The sequence below is a fragment of the Borostomias antarcticus genome (genome assembly GCF_949987555.1).
Source record: "Borostomias antarcticus genome assembly, chromosome: 9".
NCBI classification, from domain to species: Eukaryota; Metazoa; Chordata; class Actinopteri; order Stomiiformes; family Stomiidae; genus Borostomias; species Borostomias antarcticus.
This window is the reverse complement of record NC_140242.1, coordinates 24,300,955-24,316,941: the sequence shown is the minus strand read 5'-3', so window position 1 is coordinate 24,316,941 and position 15,987 is coordinate 24,300,955. Positions and strand designations below refer to the sequence as shown.

The 15,987-nt window shown below is 48.8% G+C and overlaps 1 protein-coding gene across 1 annotated transcript in view; it reads left to right on the top strand.

Annotated features, from left to right (window-relative positions):
* Nucleotides 1–15,349, top strand: part of rapgef4a (Rap guanine nucleotide exchange factor 4a) — a gene marked incomplete at its 5' end in the record, with an annotated part of 51,364 nt that extends 36,015 nt beyond the window's left edge. The window contains 21 exon segments of the mRNA XM_084443416.1: nucleotides 1–32; nucleotides 837–913; nucleotides 1,154–1,300; nucleotides 3,162–3,266; nucleotides 3,269–3,282; nucleotides 5,309–5,394; nucleotides 6,423–6,501; nucleotides 6,857–7,007; nucleotides 8,162–8,250; nucleotides 8,421–8,451; nucleotides 8,538–8,616; nucleotides 9,104–9,253; nucleotides 10,405–10,502; nucleotides 10,821–10,946; nucleotides 12,616–12,794; nucleotides 13,545–13,635; nucleotides 13,744–13,794; nucleotides 14,040–14,127; nucleotides 14,509–14,573; nucleotides 14,728–14,782; nucleotides 15,020–15,349. The exon segment at nucleotides 1–32 is cut by the window's left edge and continues 29 nt beyond it. Of these exon segments, the coding sequence (XP_084299542.1) occupies nucleotides 1–32; nucleotides 837–913; nucleotides 1,154–1,300; nucleotides 3,162–3,266; nucleotides 3,269–3,282; nucleotides 5,309–5,394; nucleotides 6,423–6,501; nucleotides 6,857–7,007; nucleotides 8,162–8,250; nucleotides 8,421–8,451; nucleotides 8,538–8,616; nucleotides 9,104–9,253; nucleotides 10,405–10,502; nucleotides 10,821–10,946; nucleotides 12,616–12,794; nucleotides 13,545–13,635; nucleotides 13,744–13,794; nucleotides 14,040–14,127; nucleotides 14,509–14,573; nucleotides 14,728–14,782; nucleotides 15,020–15,147 (1,921 nt within the window). The 3' untranslated portion in view covers nucleotides 15,148–15,349.
* Between the last annotated feature and the right edge of the window lie 638 nt (nucleotides 15,350–15,987).

The window sequence follows — 15,987 nt, the reverse complement described above, 5'->3', positions numbered from 1 at the left end:
CTTCGAGTCCCACGCCAAGGCAGGAACCGTCTGTAAGTACAGTCTGATTACAGCCGGCTCCCATGATTGCTTCAGAGATGCATTTCACTGAGGGTGAAGGACAATGCCATATTATCATCAATAATCTGATCCTGTGTGTGTGTGTGTGTGTGTGTGTGTGTGTGTGTGTGTGTGTGTGTCTCTCAGTTCTATTTCTGTAAGTTATAGATGTACTGAGGTGCAAGTCTGTTTTGGTGGCATGGTAGTAGGGTATAGCCTGGTATGACCATCCCGATCTAGCCAGCTCACTGCTTCGCTCTGCTATATCGGTCTGGCCTTCGCCCCATAGAGAGCGATTATGTCGGCGGGGGTACTTGCCTTGACAGACAAACACCTTCAGCCAATCAGCGTTCAGCAAACTTTTGTCAAATTCAGTCGGAAGAACGGCAAATACGTCTTTTCCACCGAGAAACTCCGCTAGTGCATACTCTTGTTCTTGTTTAAGTGTTGTGATTAAGTCTATTTCTGCAATAACTGCACTTATAGCTGCGTTTATTCTTCTAACGTTAACGTTACCACTTGTTGCTTCGGGAGCCGCCATGTTTGTTTAGCGAGCGGCAGGGACACGAACCAATCAGGGGCTGCTTTCCACTGTGGGGCGGGACAGCAGTTAAAATGCAGTCCCTGATTGGTCCGGTATGGTCTGGATTTTGGCATAATCGCTCTGAAGGAGGCGAAGGCCAGAGCGTTCTGCGTTAGTGAAACAGAATGTGAGCTCGCGAGAACGGGATGGTCGTACCAGGCTAGGTAGGGTAGGCTATAGAGCATTCTATGATTCAGACACTGTTCTCTTCCAGTGTTTAACCAGGGTGAGGAGGGGACATCATGGTACATTATTTTAAAGGGCTCTGTCAACGTTGTCATCTACGGAAAGGTAAGCAACTTTTTGAGAGAGAAAAAAATACAACTCATCAGATTCAGAATCAATTTCATCAGAATTTCTCATCTCGCACAGTAACGGCATTAAACGTTGCGCAGAGCTTAGCGCGCAGTAAATAAGACATGAAGAACTCACACTATACCCTGGGTGGAAACAGCTATACATATGACAGTACAGTTAGTCATTTCAAGCGCATCGTCTCCTCATGCCTCACACATGCTGCGTCTCACACAGGGGGTTGTTTGTACCCTGCATGAGGGGGATGACTTCGGGAAGCTGGCCCTGGTCAATGACTCCCCCCGAGCAGCCTCCATTGTCCTGCGAGAGGATAACTGTCACTTCCTGAGGGTCGACAAGGAGGACTTCAACAGGATCCTGAGGGTGAGTCTATAAACAGGAGCCCAGCACCGCTGGCTGTAATAAAACACATGTGGTGATACTATAAATACACACACACACACAAACAAACACGCAGTAAAAGGTAGGGTGTGTGTGTGCATGTGTGTGCGCGCCTCCAGGGCCCTGAAGTGGGCTAGAAAGATTGTGATCCCTCCCACCCCGGTCACAATCTCTCTGATCCCCTCCGTCAGAACCAAGACCTCACACCACAAAAACAGCTTGTTCCCCACGGCCACCAGCCTCATCAACAAGACAGTGTCTGACTCTCTCCTCTCTGACTATGTCCCCTCTGACTCTGTCCCCTCTGACTCTGTCCCCTCTGACTCTGTCCTCTCTGACCCTGTTCTCTCTGACTCTGTCCCCTCTGACTCTGTCCTCTCTGACTCTGTTCTCTCTGACTCTGTCCTCTCTGACCCTGTTCTCTCTGACTGTCCCCTCTGACTCTGTCCTCTCTGACCCTGTTCTCTCTGACTGTCCCCTCTGACTCTGTCCTCTCTGACTCTGTTCTCTCTGACTCTGTCCTCTCTGACTCTGTCCCCTCTGACTCTCCTCTCTGACTCTGTCCCCTCTGACTCTCCTCTCTGACTCTGTCCTCTCTGACTCTGTCCCTGCTGACTCTGTCCCCTCTGACTCTTGTCTCTGACTGTCCTCTCTGACTCTGTCCTCTCTGACTGTCCTCTCTGACTCCTCTCTGACTCTGTCCTCTCTGACTCTCCCCCCTCTGACTCTCCCCCTCTGGCTTTGTCTCTGTTGCACTACTTGCACATGACCGCTGACTGTACTGTACATAGGATCTCACTGCACACACAAAAAACAACAGCACACATATTGTATATACAAAACATTGCTCACACATTAACACTCTGTACACATACTGTATATACATTTATCACACACCATTTTGTATATTGCATTTTGTATTTTGCACTGTTCATTTGCACTGTCTTGTCTTTGCACTGTCCCATCTAGTCATTGCTCCCTGTCTTATGTTGTCTCCATCAGTGTTAGACAACTACATGGCAATAAAACTGATTCTGATTCTAATTCTGATTCTGATTCTGGTTCTGATTCTGGTGTGCACAGAGGGTTCAATGAAAAGCACTGATCTCCCTCTGCTGGCGGAGGTTTGTCATTACAGTTATATTCACGTGCACCTGCAATAGTGTCAGCTCACATTAGGAAGGGAGGGTATTGTAGTACACTATGATCAGCATTGGTGCTCAGTGGAGTCAGGTGTCTGGTATACCTGTCCTAGAGGGGAATGCCCGCCCAGCTGCTGGTGGTTGTCTCAGTCCTCTCTATCATCAGGCTGGTCCACGCGCCCTCTGCTCCGGCTGGGGTCTGACATCAGCACCCTGACTGTCCTCCGTCAGAGCGGGGGTGCTTATCTGTGTGATCCTGGGAGGCAGCCCCCTCTGCGGATGAGGCTCCCTGTTGGCTCTGTGCAGACGAGACTGCTGACTTGCTGGTTCTTCCTGTCAGAGGGACAGGCTGGCTAATCCCACCCGCTTAGCGGGCGTAAGGTCACGCTGCCCCTGCATGGGAACCATCGGAGGCCAGCAGGGGGTCATAATGGCTGTTTTCAGAGGGGTGTATTAGGCCTATAGTGCGCTGAGTTCAGCAGAGTTCACATTACTGTACTGTTAGTTTGTAATGGAAAGAAAAGCATGTAATTGTATTTTGTATGAGTTATAATATTTGCGAATTGTGAAGTTAAGTATGGTTTGTACCCAATTTTGTTGTTTTCAGAGTAACTGATGTTATGGATGTTATGTTTATGTGTTTGTGTATTTGTTTGTTTCTTTGTGTGGCCACATGCTCGTGTGTGTGTGTGTGTATCCAGGACGTGGAGGCCAACACAGTGCGTCTGAAGGAGCATGATCAGGATGTGCTGGTCCTGGAGAAGAGCCCCAGCAGCAACCACTGCACCAAGTACAACCTCTCCTCCTTTATACAGACTACAAGTACAACCCCTCCTTTATACAGACTACAAGTACAACCCCTCCTTTATACAGACTACAAGTACAACCCCTCCTCCTTTATACAGACTACAAGTACAACCCCTCCTTTATACAGACTACAAGTACAACCCCTCCTCCTTTATACAGACTACAAGTACAACCTCTCCTCCTTTATACAGACTACAAGTACAACCTCTCCTCCTTTATACAGACTACAAGTACAACCTCTCCTCCTTTATACAGACTACAAGTACAACCCCTCCTTTATACAGACTACAAGTACAACCCCTCCTCCTTTATACAGACTACAAGTACAACCTCTCCTCCTTTATACAGACTACAAGTACAACCTCTCCTCCTTTATACAGACTACAAGTACAACCTCTCCTCCTTTATACAGACTACAAGTACAACCTCTCCTCCTTTATACAGGCTACAAGTACAACCCCTCCTCCTTTATACAGACTACAAGTACAACCCCTCCTCCTTTATACAGACTACAAGTACAACCCCTCCTCCTTTATACAGACTACAAGTACAACCCCTCCTCCTTTATACAGACTACAAGTACAACCCCTCCTCCTTTATACAGACTACAAGTACAACCCCTCCTCCTTTATACAGACTACAAGTACAACCCCTCCTCCTTTATACAGACTACAAGTACAACCCCTCCTCCTTTATACAGACTACAAGTACAACCCCTCCTCCTTTATACAGACTACAAGTACAACCCCTCCTCCTTTATACAGGCTACAAGTACAACCCCTCCTTTATACAGGCTACAAGTACAACCCCTCCTTTATACAGACTACAAGTACAACCCCTCCTTTATAAAGACTACAAGTACAACCCCTCCTCCTTTATACAGACTACAAGTACAACCCCTCCTCCTTTATACAGACTACAAATACAATCCTTCCTCCTTTATACAGACTACAAGTACAACCCCTCCTCCTTTATACAGACTACAAGTACAATCCTTCCTCCTTTATACAGGCCAGACTACAAGTACAACCCCTCCTCCTTTATACAGATGGAGGATGGGTGCTGTGTATCTGCTTGACAGCAGATGTAACAAGACATTGAAAGTAGCGGGTGAAGTAGTCTCTCCTGAGCAGATATGCAGAGAGGGAAGGGAGAGTGTAAAGTGTGGGTGAGTCTCTCCTGAGGACGGTGCTTGTTGTGCGGCGTGCTGCCAGGCAGGAAGGGCCCGGCCTCTGGCCCGGCGCGAGGCTGCAGACTCAGAGGCTTAATGGAGGCTGCCGTCGCTGACCCACGGCTGCCGTAATAGAGACAGACACACTAATAGTAATGACGGTCGCGGAGCACTCCGCCGGGGTGGCCCTCTAATCAACTCTGTCGCTCACACACTGCTTTTAAAAAAAAAAATCTCCTAGCCAACCTCCACTTCCCCTTAAGTGGCTCTTGTCACTTCCCAGACCGCCGTTGTGAATAAGAATTCGTTCTTTATGATTGCCTGAGTGAATAAAGGTTAAATAAAACAGGTGAGGAGTGTGCGGGGTGTCAAGCTCCTCTCCTCCCCACCTGGAGGGTGCAGAGCTGCGGCCCACAATCACAACAAGCCCAGAGGTGTCGTGTCGGTCGTCCTGTTGGAGAGGCTGTCCCTCCCATGTCCTCCCTCATTGAGACTCACACAGCCCCCCCCTGGCCTTCCATCAAGACAAGGACACCCGCCATTGCACTGCAGCTGTGACTGCTATCAAATGAAGTTAATCACAGACTCATTTACACGCATTTGAAGGACACAGCCCAGTCGAGGGTTGTGTCAGCGAACACTGGCACCCACCCAGGACACCTTGCTTAAACTTTTTAGTTTTCCTATATTACTAGAAATCTAAGTTTCTCAGCTTTCAGGAAGTGTTGGAATTTTGTAGATTTTTAGATGTTTTTTTGTTTTTTTTAATTTGTGAAGATTTTTTAGATATTTATAAAAATTTGCCGGCAAGACGGGGTTAATGAGGATTGTTTTCTTGTGCTGGAAGATTGTTTTCTTGTGCTGTTCTAGGTACACTGTGATGTCAGGGACACCGGACAAGATTCTGGAGCACTTCCTAGAGATGATGAGATTGGATTCTCAGTTCACAGAGCCAGGTACTGTATGGCTGCCCCGCCCTAGCCTCGCGAGACCATCCCCATTCATTCCACACATCAGTCTGGCAAAGATCAATAGAGATCCGTTTGTGCACTATCAGAAAATGAATGGCCAATCAGCGTTTTTTTGAGGAAATGCTAGCAGCTACGCCGGGCGGGGTTTAGGTGTGACGACAGCGAGAAGCATCTGTTTGGTCCAAAACAACAGTGGCAGAGGTTAGCGTAGATGCTGTTATTACATCAGTTATATCTGAACTGCAGAGTATTTCTTCATTGAAAGAAAAGCGAAGAAGAATGAAGAACGACGAAGACTTGTCTCTGTGGAAAAGATGTGTTCGCTCTTCACACGACAGGCTTCGCCAAGAGTTTGATTCACTCGCGATCAACAGGGTTCATCCAAGCACCTGCCGAGTAGTTTTGAAAGTCCCTGCCCTTTTCCAAACAGTTTCCAACCAAGCTTTCCCAGATGGTTGTGTGAACCAAACCATCTGGCGCGCGTCAGGTTAGCACCGCCCCCTCTGTTACCCAACTCATGTCATTCATCACTGCCGCCGTGGACGTCGGGCTTTTTTAGTTCAGACAGACCTCTGAGGTAATTTCCTTTCATTGTGTCCTGTTTAGACTCCCTCCTCTGTCTCCTCAGCGAAGCCTGGTCTGTGCTGCTGACCGGTTGGTTCGTGTCTACGGTCAGGGCAGCAGGGCGGAGCTGATGAGATCAGGCCTGGTTGGTTCGTGTCTACGGTCACAGGGCAGCAGGGCGGAGCTGATGAGATCAGGCCTGGTTGTGTGAGCAGACAGACGGTGAACAGCAGGCCTGGAGGCCTGGCCATGCTTTCATCTGCTCTGACACTCACATTACAGATCTCTCGCTCTCTCTCTCTCTCTGCTTTCTATCTACCAATGTCTTCCCCTTCTGCCTTCCCCACTCCCTCCGTACCTCCCCCTCTTCCTCTCTCTCTCTCTCTCTCTCTCTCTCTCTCTCTCTCTCTCTCTCTCTCACTCTCTCCCTCTCTCTCTCTCTTTTACAGATCCAGTGCTGGATGATTTTTTGCTCATGCACTGTGTCTTCATGCCCAACAGCCAGCTATGCCCGGTGCTCATGGCCCAATATCCTTAGAGTTGTCTCTAAAACACACACACACACACACACACTTCATACTTCACACACACACACATGCACACACACACACACACACACACACACACACACACACACACACACACACACACACAGACACGCACACACTCACACACACACATAGCCCACACACACACGCAGTCCATACACACACACACACCACACATACAGCCCCCCTCCACACACACACACACACACACACACACACACACCCAGTCCACACACGCACACACACACACACACACACACACACACACACACACACACACACACACACAGAATATAATGATCAGGTATGTGGGTAAGTCTTTAACTGCCCTGCAGCTACCATTCCCAGGCGTCGCAGGGTTCGGAGCAGGAGAGGCGGGACTACAGTCTCAGTTCCAAGCGCCGCGTCCTGCGTCTGGTGCTGCAGTGGGCTGCTGTCCACAGAGAGCACCTCCAGGAGGAGGACACCTCGCTCTCCTTCCTACAGGTCACCCCAACCTCACACACTCACAACACCATAGTAACCTCCTACAGGTCACCCCAACCTCACACACTCACAACACCATAGTAACCTCCTACAGGTCACCCCAACCTCACACACTCACAACACCATAGTAACTTCCTACAGGTCACCCCATCATCACACACTCACAACACCATAGTAACCTCCTACAGGTCACCCCAACCTCACACACTCACAACACCATAGTAACCTCCTACAGGTCACCACATCATCACACACTCACAACACCATAGTAACTTCCTACAGATCACCACATCATCACACACTCACAACACCATAGTAACCTCCTACAGGTCACCCCAACCTCACACACTCACAACACCATAGTAACCTCCTACAGGTCACCCCAACCTCACACACTCACAACACCATAGTAACTTCCTACAGGTCACCCCAACCTCACACACTCACAACACCATAGTAACCTCCTACAGGTCACCCCAACCTCACACACTCACAACACCATAGTAACCTCCTACAGGTCACCCCAACCTCACACACTCACAACACCATAGTAACTTCCTACAGGTCACCCCAACCTCACACTCACAACACCATAGTAACTTCCTACAGGTCACCCCAACCTCACACACTCACAACACCATAGTAACTTCCTACAGGTCACCCCAACCTCACACACTCACAACACCATAGTAACTTCCTACAGATCACCACATCATCACACACTCACAACACCATAGTAACTTCCTACAGGTCACCCCAACCTCACACACTCACAACACCATAGTAACGTTAGCGAAGGGGGCAGCTGTGGCTCAGGAGGTAGAGAAGGTCGTCCAATGACCGCAGGGTCGATGGTTCGATTCCCGCCTCCTCCTGTCCACCTGTCGAAGTGTCCTTGAGCAAGACACTGAACCCCAAATTGCTCCATATGAGCAGGGTAGCACCTTGCATGGCAGCTGCCGCCATTGGTGTGTGAATGTGTGTGTTAATGGGTGAATGAGAAGCCATTGTAAAGCGCTTTGTCCGTTAATGTAGAAAGGCGGTATATAAGTGCAGTCCATTGGCAATTTACCAATAAATATTTTATTATTATCTCATGTTACATTAGATAATGTTTTTTAGGGATTGTCTGTAACGTATATGTTGTGTTTCAGGAGTTCCTCATGTCAGTCACCGAAGACGCCCGCACAATTCCTGCTCTGAAGGATCAGCTTCCAGAGTTAGAGAAGATTGTCAAACACTAGTAAGTGTGTGTGTGTGTGTGTGTGTGTGTGTGTGTGTGTGTGTGTGTGTGTGTGTGTGGTGAATAGAAAGGCTCATAGATGTTTAGGTATGGTTGCTATCGCTGCAGCTTGCTCTAATCTGAATCAAATCTTAATCTAAATCTGAATCTCACTTTGATTTCTCTTCCAGCTGCGACGATGCCAAATCATCTCAGAAAAAGGTAATTAAACACCCTGGTTCTTCTCACCAGAGGCTCACACTGGGCTCTGTTCTCCTGAATAAACTCACCTGTCTGTTGTGTTCCAGCAAAAAATCCTGCTGAGACAGTTCAGCATGGGAGACGAGAAGCTGCAGAGACGTCAGCCAATCAGAGGTAGCGATGAGAGTGAGTAATTCCACAGTGCAGACCTGTATGTGAGCCCGTCGTGGGATAGGCTGGATTATATAAACACCAGGCTGGACGACTTGAACCGACCACCACCAACACTGCATGTAGTGTCTTATCATCAGCATTAGGGGTGTGACAAGACATTGTGCCACAAGATAAAACGCAACAGTATGCATCGTTAAGTTGAAAAACTGTATCGCGGTAAAAAAAAAAAAAAAAAAAACTAACAGAAAAGTGCTATACAAACATTACAAAATGGAACTATTGCATTTTGTATTTCTGGAATAAAATTTTTCCAGTCATATATTCATCATTCAAGTTTTGTTAAAAATATTGTTATAATATCACATCGTATCGAACCTCGTAGTGAACGCAATTTCATGTATTGTATCGTGAGATGAGTGTATGGTCATACCCCTAATCAGCAGACATGTGCTCCCCAGCTCCTGCTGATGGACTCTCTCCTCTGCCCCCCTGCCCCCAGTCCTGTTCAAGGTCTACTGCAGCGACCACACCTACACCACCATCCGGGTGCCCGTGGCGGCCTCGGTCACGGAGGTCATCGGCGCCGTGGCCGACAAGCTGGGCGGGTCAGCGGAGGAGCTGCTCCTGGTCAGCCTCAGCTCGGCCGGAGGTGAGACGGGACGCGGCATCACAGGGACGCCGGGAGACGCCATCTTTCCACGCTGCCCCCCCCCCCCCCCCCCGCTGTTTAGAGCAGCCTAAAGCCTTTTCTGCTAGTCTGCTCATCAATCAGCGGCCGGTTTATTTCCTGGGAGCTGTGTTTGTGTTAGAGAGTGGAGGGGAGAGCTGCCTAACCGGGCTGGGTTATTTCCTGGGAGCTGTGTTTGTGTTAGAGAGTGGAGGGGAGAGCTGCCTAGCCAGGCTGGGTTATTTCCTGGGAGCTGTGTTCGTGTTAGAGAGTGGAGGGGAGAGCTGCCTAGCCGGGCTGGGTTATTTCCTGGGAGCTGTGTTTGTGTTAGAGAGTGGAGGGGAGAGCTGCCTAGCCAGGCTGGGTTATTTCCTGGGAGCTGTGTTCGTGTTAGAGAGTGGAGGGGAGAGCTGCCTAGCCGGGCTGGGTTATTTCCTGGGAGCTGTGTTCGTGTTAGAGAGTGGACTAGCCGGGCTGGGTTATTTCCTGGGAGATGTGTTCGTGTTAAAGAGTGGACTATCCGGGCCGGGTTATTTCCTGGGAGCTGTGTTGGTGTTAGAGAGTGGAGGGGACTGTACTATAGGAGGGGAGAGCTGCGGAGCTGGGCAGGGATATTGCTATTCTGGCTCCAGCTCATAAGATTCCTCACCAGCCTGCTGCTGCCATTGGCTGGTACTTGCTGCGGGGATATTCCGCTGGCTGTGCCAGGGCGGGCTAATCCACCTCTCATTGGCCCGTGTTTGACCTGCTCTCCCCGTCCGCCGACCGACGGACCATAAATACAGAGCTGCTGCCGCCGCCCTCTGGGCTCAGGGTTCGCAATAACGACCGGCCATAAATCTAGTTGATCAAAGGTGTTTAGTGTGTGGGCTCGGTTGAGCCTGCGCCAGATTCTAGAGTGGGCAGCTAAAGACCGGCTGGGGTCAGTTTTGATGACACAGCAGATTGCCATGGCAACCCCAGTCGGTAAAATCCCGAGGTAGTGTAAATGGATCTGCTCCTGTCGTCAAGTGCGGGACTCGATTATAAAGCATTGTTTTGAAGTACAGGCTTCCTTTTGGAACTAACGATAGAGCATAATATCTGACGTATGAACGTCCTAACCATGTCCTCCGATGTCCTTGTTCCCTCAGACAAAGTCATCCTGAAACCAAATGACGTTTCGGTCTTCTCCACGCTCAGAGTCAACGGCCGCCTATTCGTCTGCCCCCGGGATCGGCTGGACTCCTTGGTGCGTTAACGCCCCTCAAAGAATTAACATGAAAACACCTTCTAACAGATCCAGCTGACTACCTCCGACTCCCCAACTCCTCTGAGCTCTGCGCCTCATGCTGCTGTTACTATGAACTGTTTCTAAACGTGCCTTTTCGTTCCATATCTAGGATTTTATCAAGTGCATATCTTGACCTGCTTGCGGTCACTGATATGTACTGTATATCAACCATTGTTAGGACAGTAGAAGTGTGTGGTTGGGTGTTTAGTGAGAGCCCATGTAGGGTAGGCTCCTGTGGATCTGACCTGTGTGTGTTGACCCTGTCCTCTGTTCCAGACACCGCTGCCTGAGCAGGAGGGGCCGTCCACAGGAACCGCGGGCAGCCTGGAGCTGATGAGCTCCAAAGACCTGGCCCATCACATGACCGTCTACGACTGGGAGCTCTTCAGCTGCATGCATGAGGTATGTGGGCCCTCCGGCCTTCCGTACGATCACTACCAGCCCTTCCTCGCTGTCCTCAGCATCTGGCGGCACTCAGACAGAAGGGAAGACCTGTGTCGGAGCTGCGCTCAACATGTCCAACACTCCCATCTGAGAGAACCCCCCCCCCCCCCAACATGTCTGTTCCTGGCCGTAGCACCAGGCAGGCCAGTCAGCTCCAGGCCATGAAAACAAGAACTGAGCACTAGCAGCCCTACCATCCCCGATCTGAATACTCAATCAAAATGCATAACCTGGCTGAATACCCCTCCATTTAAATTATGTAGAGTTTAATGTAGCTTAATGTACTGTCCTCTTAACATTTATATTGTTAAGGGTATGTAATTCATCTTGTGTAAACCTGACGCAATTTGTCCCTTAATAAACTTGAACTTGAACATGTGAGGTGACGTGATATGAGATACAGGATATTAAGCAATAGCTCATGACAGGCCACGGTATATGGTTATTATATCACAGCAAAGGGGCGTTGTCCAACCCATCGAAAAGTGAAGGAGCTTTGATATAATAACCAGCTTTTATAAAACCGTCACCAAGTATGGCAATATGAAAGTAATAGACAGCATCCAATTTAAATTGGCTAGTTTTTAAGTAATAATGCTCAAAATAAAACAGTCCCTCCTGGCTGCCTACACATAGTGTGAGGCAGTTGCTATGCAACATACACACTAGCAGCTAGCATATTTCTTTTTTCATCACAGGCTAGTGTTACATTTATTACATAATTTGGATATTAATTACCTCCGCTCCAGCGACAGCGCAGGGAAAGAGGTCATGTATTCGGTGGCGCGTGTTGGTTCGTTGGTTGGTTCATTCTTTAGCAGGATTACACAAAAACTACCTGACCGATCTTTATAAAACTCGATGGAGGGGTGTAACATGGGCCAACTTAGAACCCATTACATTTTGGAGTGTATCCGAATCACTGGGTGGATCCACAAATGAAAACAATACTTAGAACAACGCCAGCTCCCCCTGTGGGTGGCGCTAGAGACACAGGGTTTGAGCCCAAAGTGCACCGAACCGCCCCCCACCAGCTGAGACCTGAGGGGGGCGCCACAGAGCTGTCCAAACACAGCCACCCATTTACCTCCATTCATTTTTTGGACTAAGGCTCAGGAGCGAAAAATCACGGCCATATCTCGACATGGGAAGGTCACCGAGACACTAGGGTTTGGACTGGCGTAAAGCTCTCAGCCTAACGAATGTAGGAATACCAAACATGTCCTGCTTGCATGCATGTGCACATGCACAGAGCCACAAAATGCATTCATGGGTGGAGGTCTGCACTCTTTGAGCACCATTTCTAGTTTATATGAATTTGTATGATATACAACAGAGTGATATTCTTATTCTTGAACTATTAACATTCTAAAACTGCTTGAAGCTGTCTTGTTGTTGCAGGCTACAGTATATGAGCTCTATATGAATCGTGGAGTGATATTAAATTGTGCAAAGGAATTAGACGTCATAGCCATGGTATATGGTAAATATAGCACGACTATGAACCAATGAGATTACCTGATTTGAGCTACCCATTTTATAATGTTCAAAAATAGAAGCCAAGTCATTGAAAGTATGTGTACACACTGTTGGTCACTTTCCTAGCTGTGTCCTCTGCCCCCTCTAGCACGAGCTGATCTACCACACGTTTGGGAGGCAGAACTTCAGGAAGACGACGGCCAACCTGGACCTGTTCCTGCGGAGGTTCAACGAGATCCAGCTGTGGGTGATGACGGAGGTGTGTCTGTGCGCCCAGCTCAGCAAGCGCGTGCAACTGATCAAGAAGTTCATCAAGATCGCTGCCCAGTGAGTGGCCCCTCCTCCCTCCCCCCCCTCACTCAGTTGAAATCAGTTCTTCATCACCTTCAACCCTCTCACTTTGAATCAGTTCTTCAGCACCTTCAACCCTCTCAGTGCACAACTAGACTAGAGTTGTCAAATCTGAGAATTTGATGCGTTTAAACGGCTAATTTAGGTCACATCATTTTGAAGTTCTTCCTCCCAGCCCTACACCCCCTCCCGACCATTACACTCTGCTACCTCGGGGCGACTGGCTGCCCCATCACTCTGAGGCCCCTGCGTTTGATCGACACGGTCATGGCTCTTCTCTGTCCTGGCCCCACAGTGGTGGAATGAACTGCCCACTGACGTCAGGACAGCAGAGGCGCTGCCCATCTTTCGCCGCAGGCTCAAAACTCACCTCTTCTAGAAGTACTACCAGGACCCTCCCTCTTAAGCACCTATTGTATTTATATTTTGCAGCTCTTGCACTTTGGCTTCAGCACTAGATTATGCTCTTAGTCACTTGTTTAGAAAGGAGATGTACTTGGGAGTTCTGGTGAGTAGTCGTACACCGACTTCCTATGTTAAATGCAATTATTGTAAGTCGCTTTGGATATAATAAAAAAAAGCGTCTGCTAAATGACTGTAATGTAATGATTTTTTCCAGAGAGGATGAATGGGTTTCCTCAGCGGGCTCCTGGCTTGGCTTATTGACATTCACATCATCATTGCCGTTCACGTCACTAAATCGCCGGTCTATTCTCGTCTTCCCAGCTGTAAGGAGTACAGGAACCTCAACTCCTTCTTCGCCATCGTCATGGGGATGAGCAACCCAGCTGTGAGCAGACTCAGCCAGACCTGGGAGGTGAGTCGCCGCAAGCGCCGTCCAAAACGCCCCCGCTGCCAGATTAGAGAGACTCCATCTTGTCTTGTCTCGTCAGCGTTCAATTCCTCCTTTCATCTGTGTTGACAGAAACTTCCCAGCAAGTTCAAGAGGTTTTACGGCGAGTTTGAAAGCTTGATGGTAAGCCCAAGCAGGCTCCTCTCCGTAGTTCTCCAGGAGTCGTTAATAGCCTGTGTTTTCCGTGGTTTCTAGCTGCCCAAATATTAAATTGCAACTCGACATTCTCACCCCCCTGTGGTTCGTCACCGAGCTGAGCGGTGCGGGGGGGGGAGGGGGGACGGGGGGCACCGCCCGTGATCGGGACTGTGATGTGTCCACTTAACACGGCGCCGAGAGATCTCAGGGCGGTGTTATTGTTTCCACAGGACCCGTCCAGGAACCACCGGGCCTACCGTCTGACCGTGGCCAAGCTGGAGCCGCCCGTCATCCCCTTCATGCCGCTGCTGATCAAAGGTCAGGGCTGACGCGACTCGGGACAGAAGCCTCCGTCCCGTTTTACACGCTCAGGCTCGCGCCGCGGCCTGGTTACTGGCAAACAGAACCGTCCCCGCGTCCAGACAGAGGAGAGTCTCCGGTCTTCAGATACCTGGCAGCTCTTATACTGGCTGGACAGGTTTGGCAGACAGCACCACTCTAACATGACCCAGGCTGAGCTGTGCACACGGCTTGATCAAGAGGGATTGGCTGAGGCTTGTAGGAAAAGATCAAGCGATTGGGTATTTCATTGAAATGCATTTTTTTGTTTGAAGATCAGGGAGTTATGAATATCAAGGGCATTCAAAACGGAAAACGATGTTCCTCTTACAGTATATCATATTGTCTTTCTCTTTCCAGACATGACTTTCTCTCACGAGGGCAACAAGACATTCATTGACAGTTTGGTCAATTTTGAGAAAATGGTAAGGCTTTGAATTAGGATGTTGATATTAAGATTCAATTGCAATTAATCATCATGGCAAAGTCTTCACGTAATAATTGCCGTCAGTCATTATTAATGATATGATTGTTGTGTGTCATTAATGTAATGATTGTGTGTCATTAATGTCATTTCAGCGGATGATTGCCAACACAGTTAGGATAGTAAGATATTGCAGGAGCCAATCATTCAGTAAGTCAACTAAGACATTGATTAATGCTTAATAACTGTCTAGATTAGAAGTGAATTACTGTATCTACAAGCTAACATAAGTACGATTATTCTGTACAAGAGGAGTTTTTTACTGTCCACTGCCGTGATGCCATGTCATCATATTGTAATTCTCTTCTATTTTCTAACTATGTGAAATCATCTTTAAATGACGGTGGCATCTTCCTCCACCCCGCCCCCCCTGCCCCCCCCCCCCAGGTGGAGATGCATCTCAGGCTAACAAGAACCACCCGGAGGTTCGGAGCTACGTCCGCCAGCTGAACGTGATTGACAACCAGAGGACGCTGTCTCAGCTCTCACACAAGCTGGAGCCACGCAGGACCTGAGTCAGCAGAGACACACACTCCTACAGAACACACCAGACCAGGGACACACACTCCTACAGAACACACCAGACCAGGGACACACACTCCTACAGAACACATCAGACCAGGGACACACACTCCTACAGAACACACCAGACCAGGGACACACACTCCTACAGAACATACCAGACCAGGGACACACACTCCTACAGAACATACCAGACCAGGGACACACACTCCTACAGAACATACCAGACCAGGGACACACACTCCTACAGAACATACCAGACCAGGGACACACACTCCTACAGAACACACCAGACCAGGGACACACACTCCTACAGAACACACCAGACCAGGGACACACACTCCTACAGAACATACCAGACCAGGGACACACACTCCTACAGAACACACCAGACCAGGGATACACACTCCTACAGAACACACCAGACCAGGGACACACACTCCTACAGAACACACCAGACCAGGGACACACACTCCTACAGAACACACCAGACCAGGGACACACACTCCTACAGAACATACCAGACCTACATGCTGCTTGACTGCTAGAATAATCTTGCTTTATACGATGTTACATTACATTACATTACAGTCATTTAGCTGACACTTTTATCCAAAGCAACTAACATACATACATACTGTACATACATACATACACACACACGCACACACACACACACACACACATGCATACATACATACACTCACACACACACACACACACATACATACATAGACACACACGCACACAGTATGCTGTATTCATGACTCCTGCTGTGTGGATCCCATCATACATGCATCACAGGGGTCATGTGTTCTGGATGCAGCCTCTGT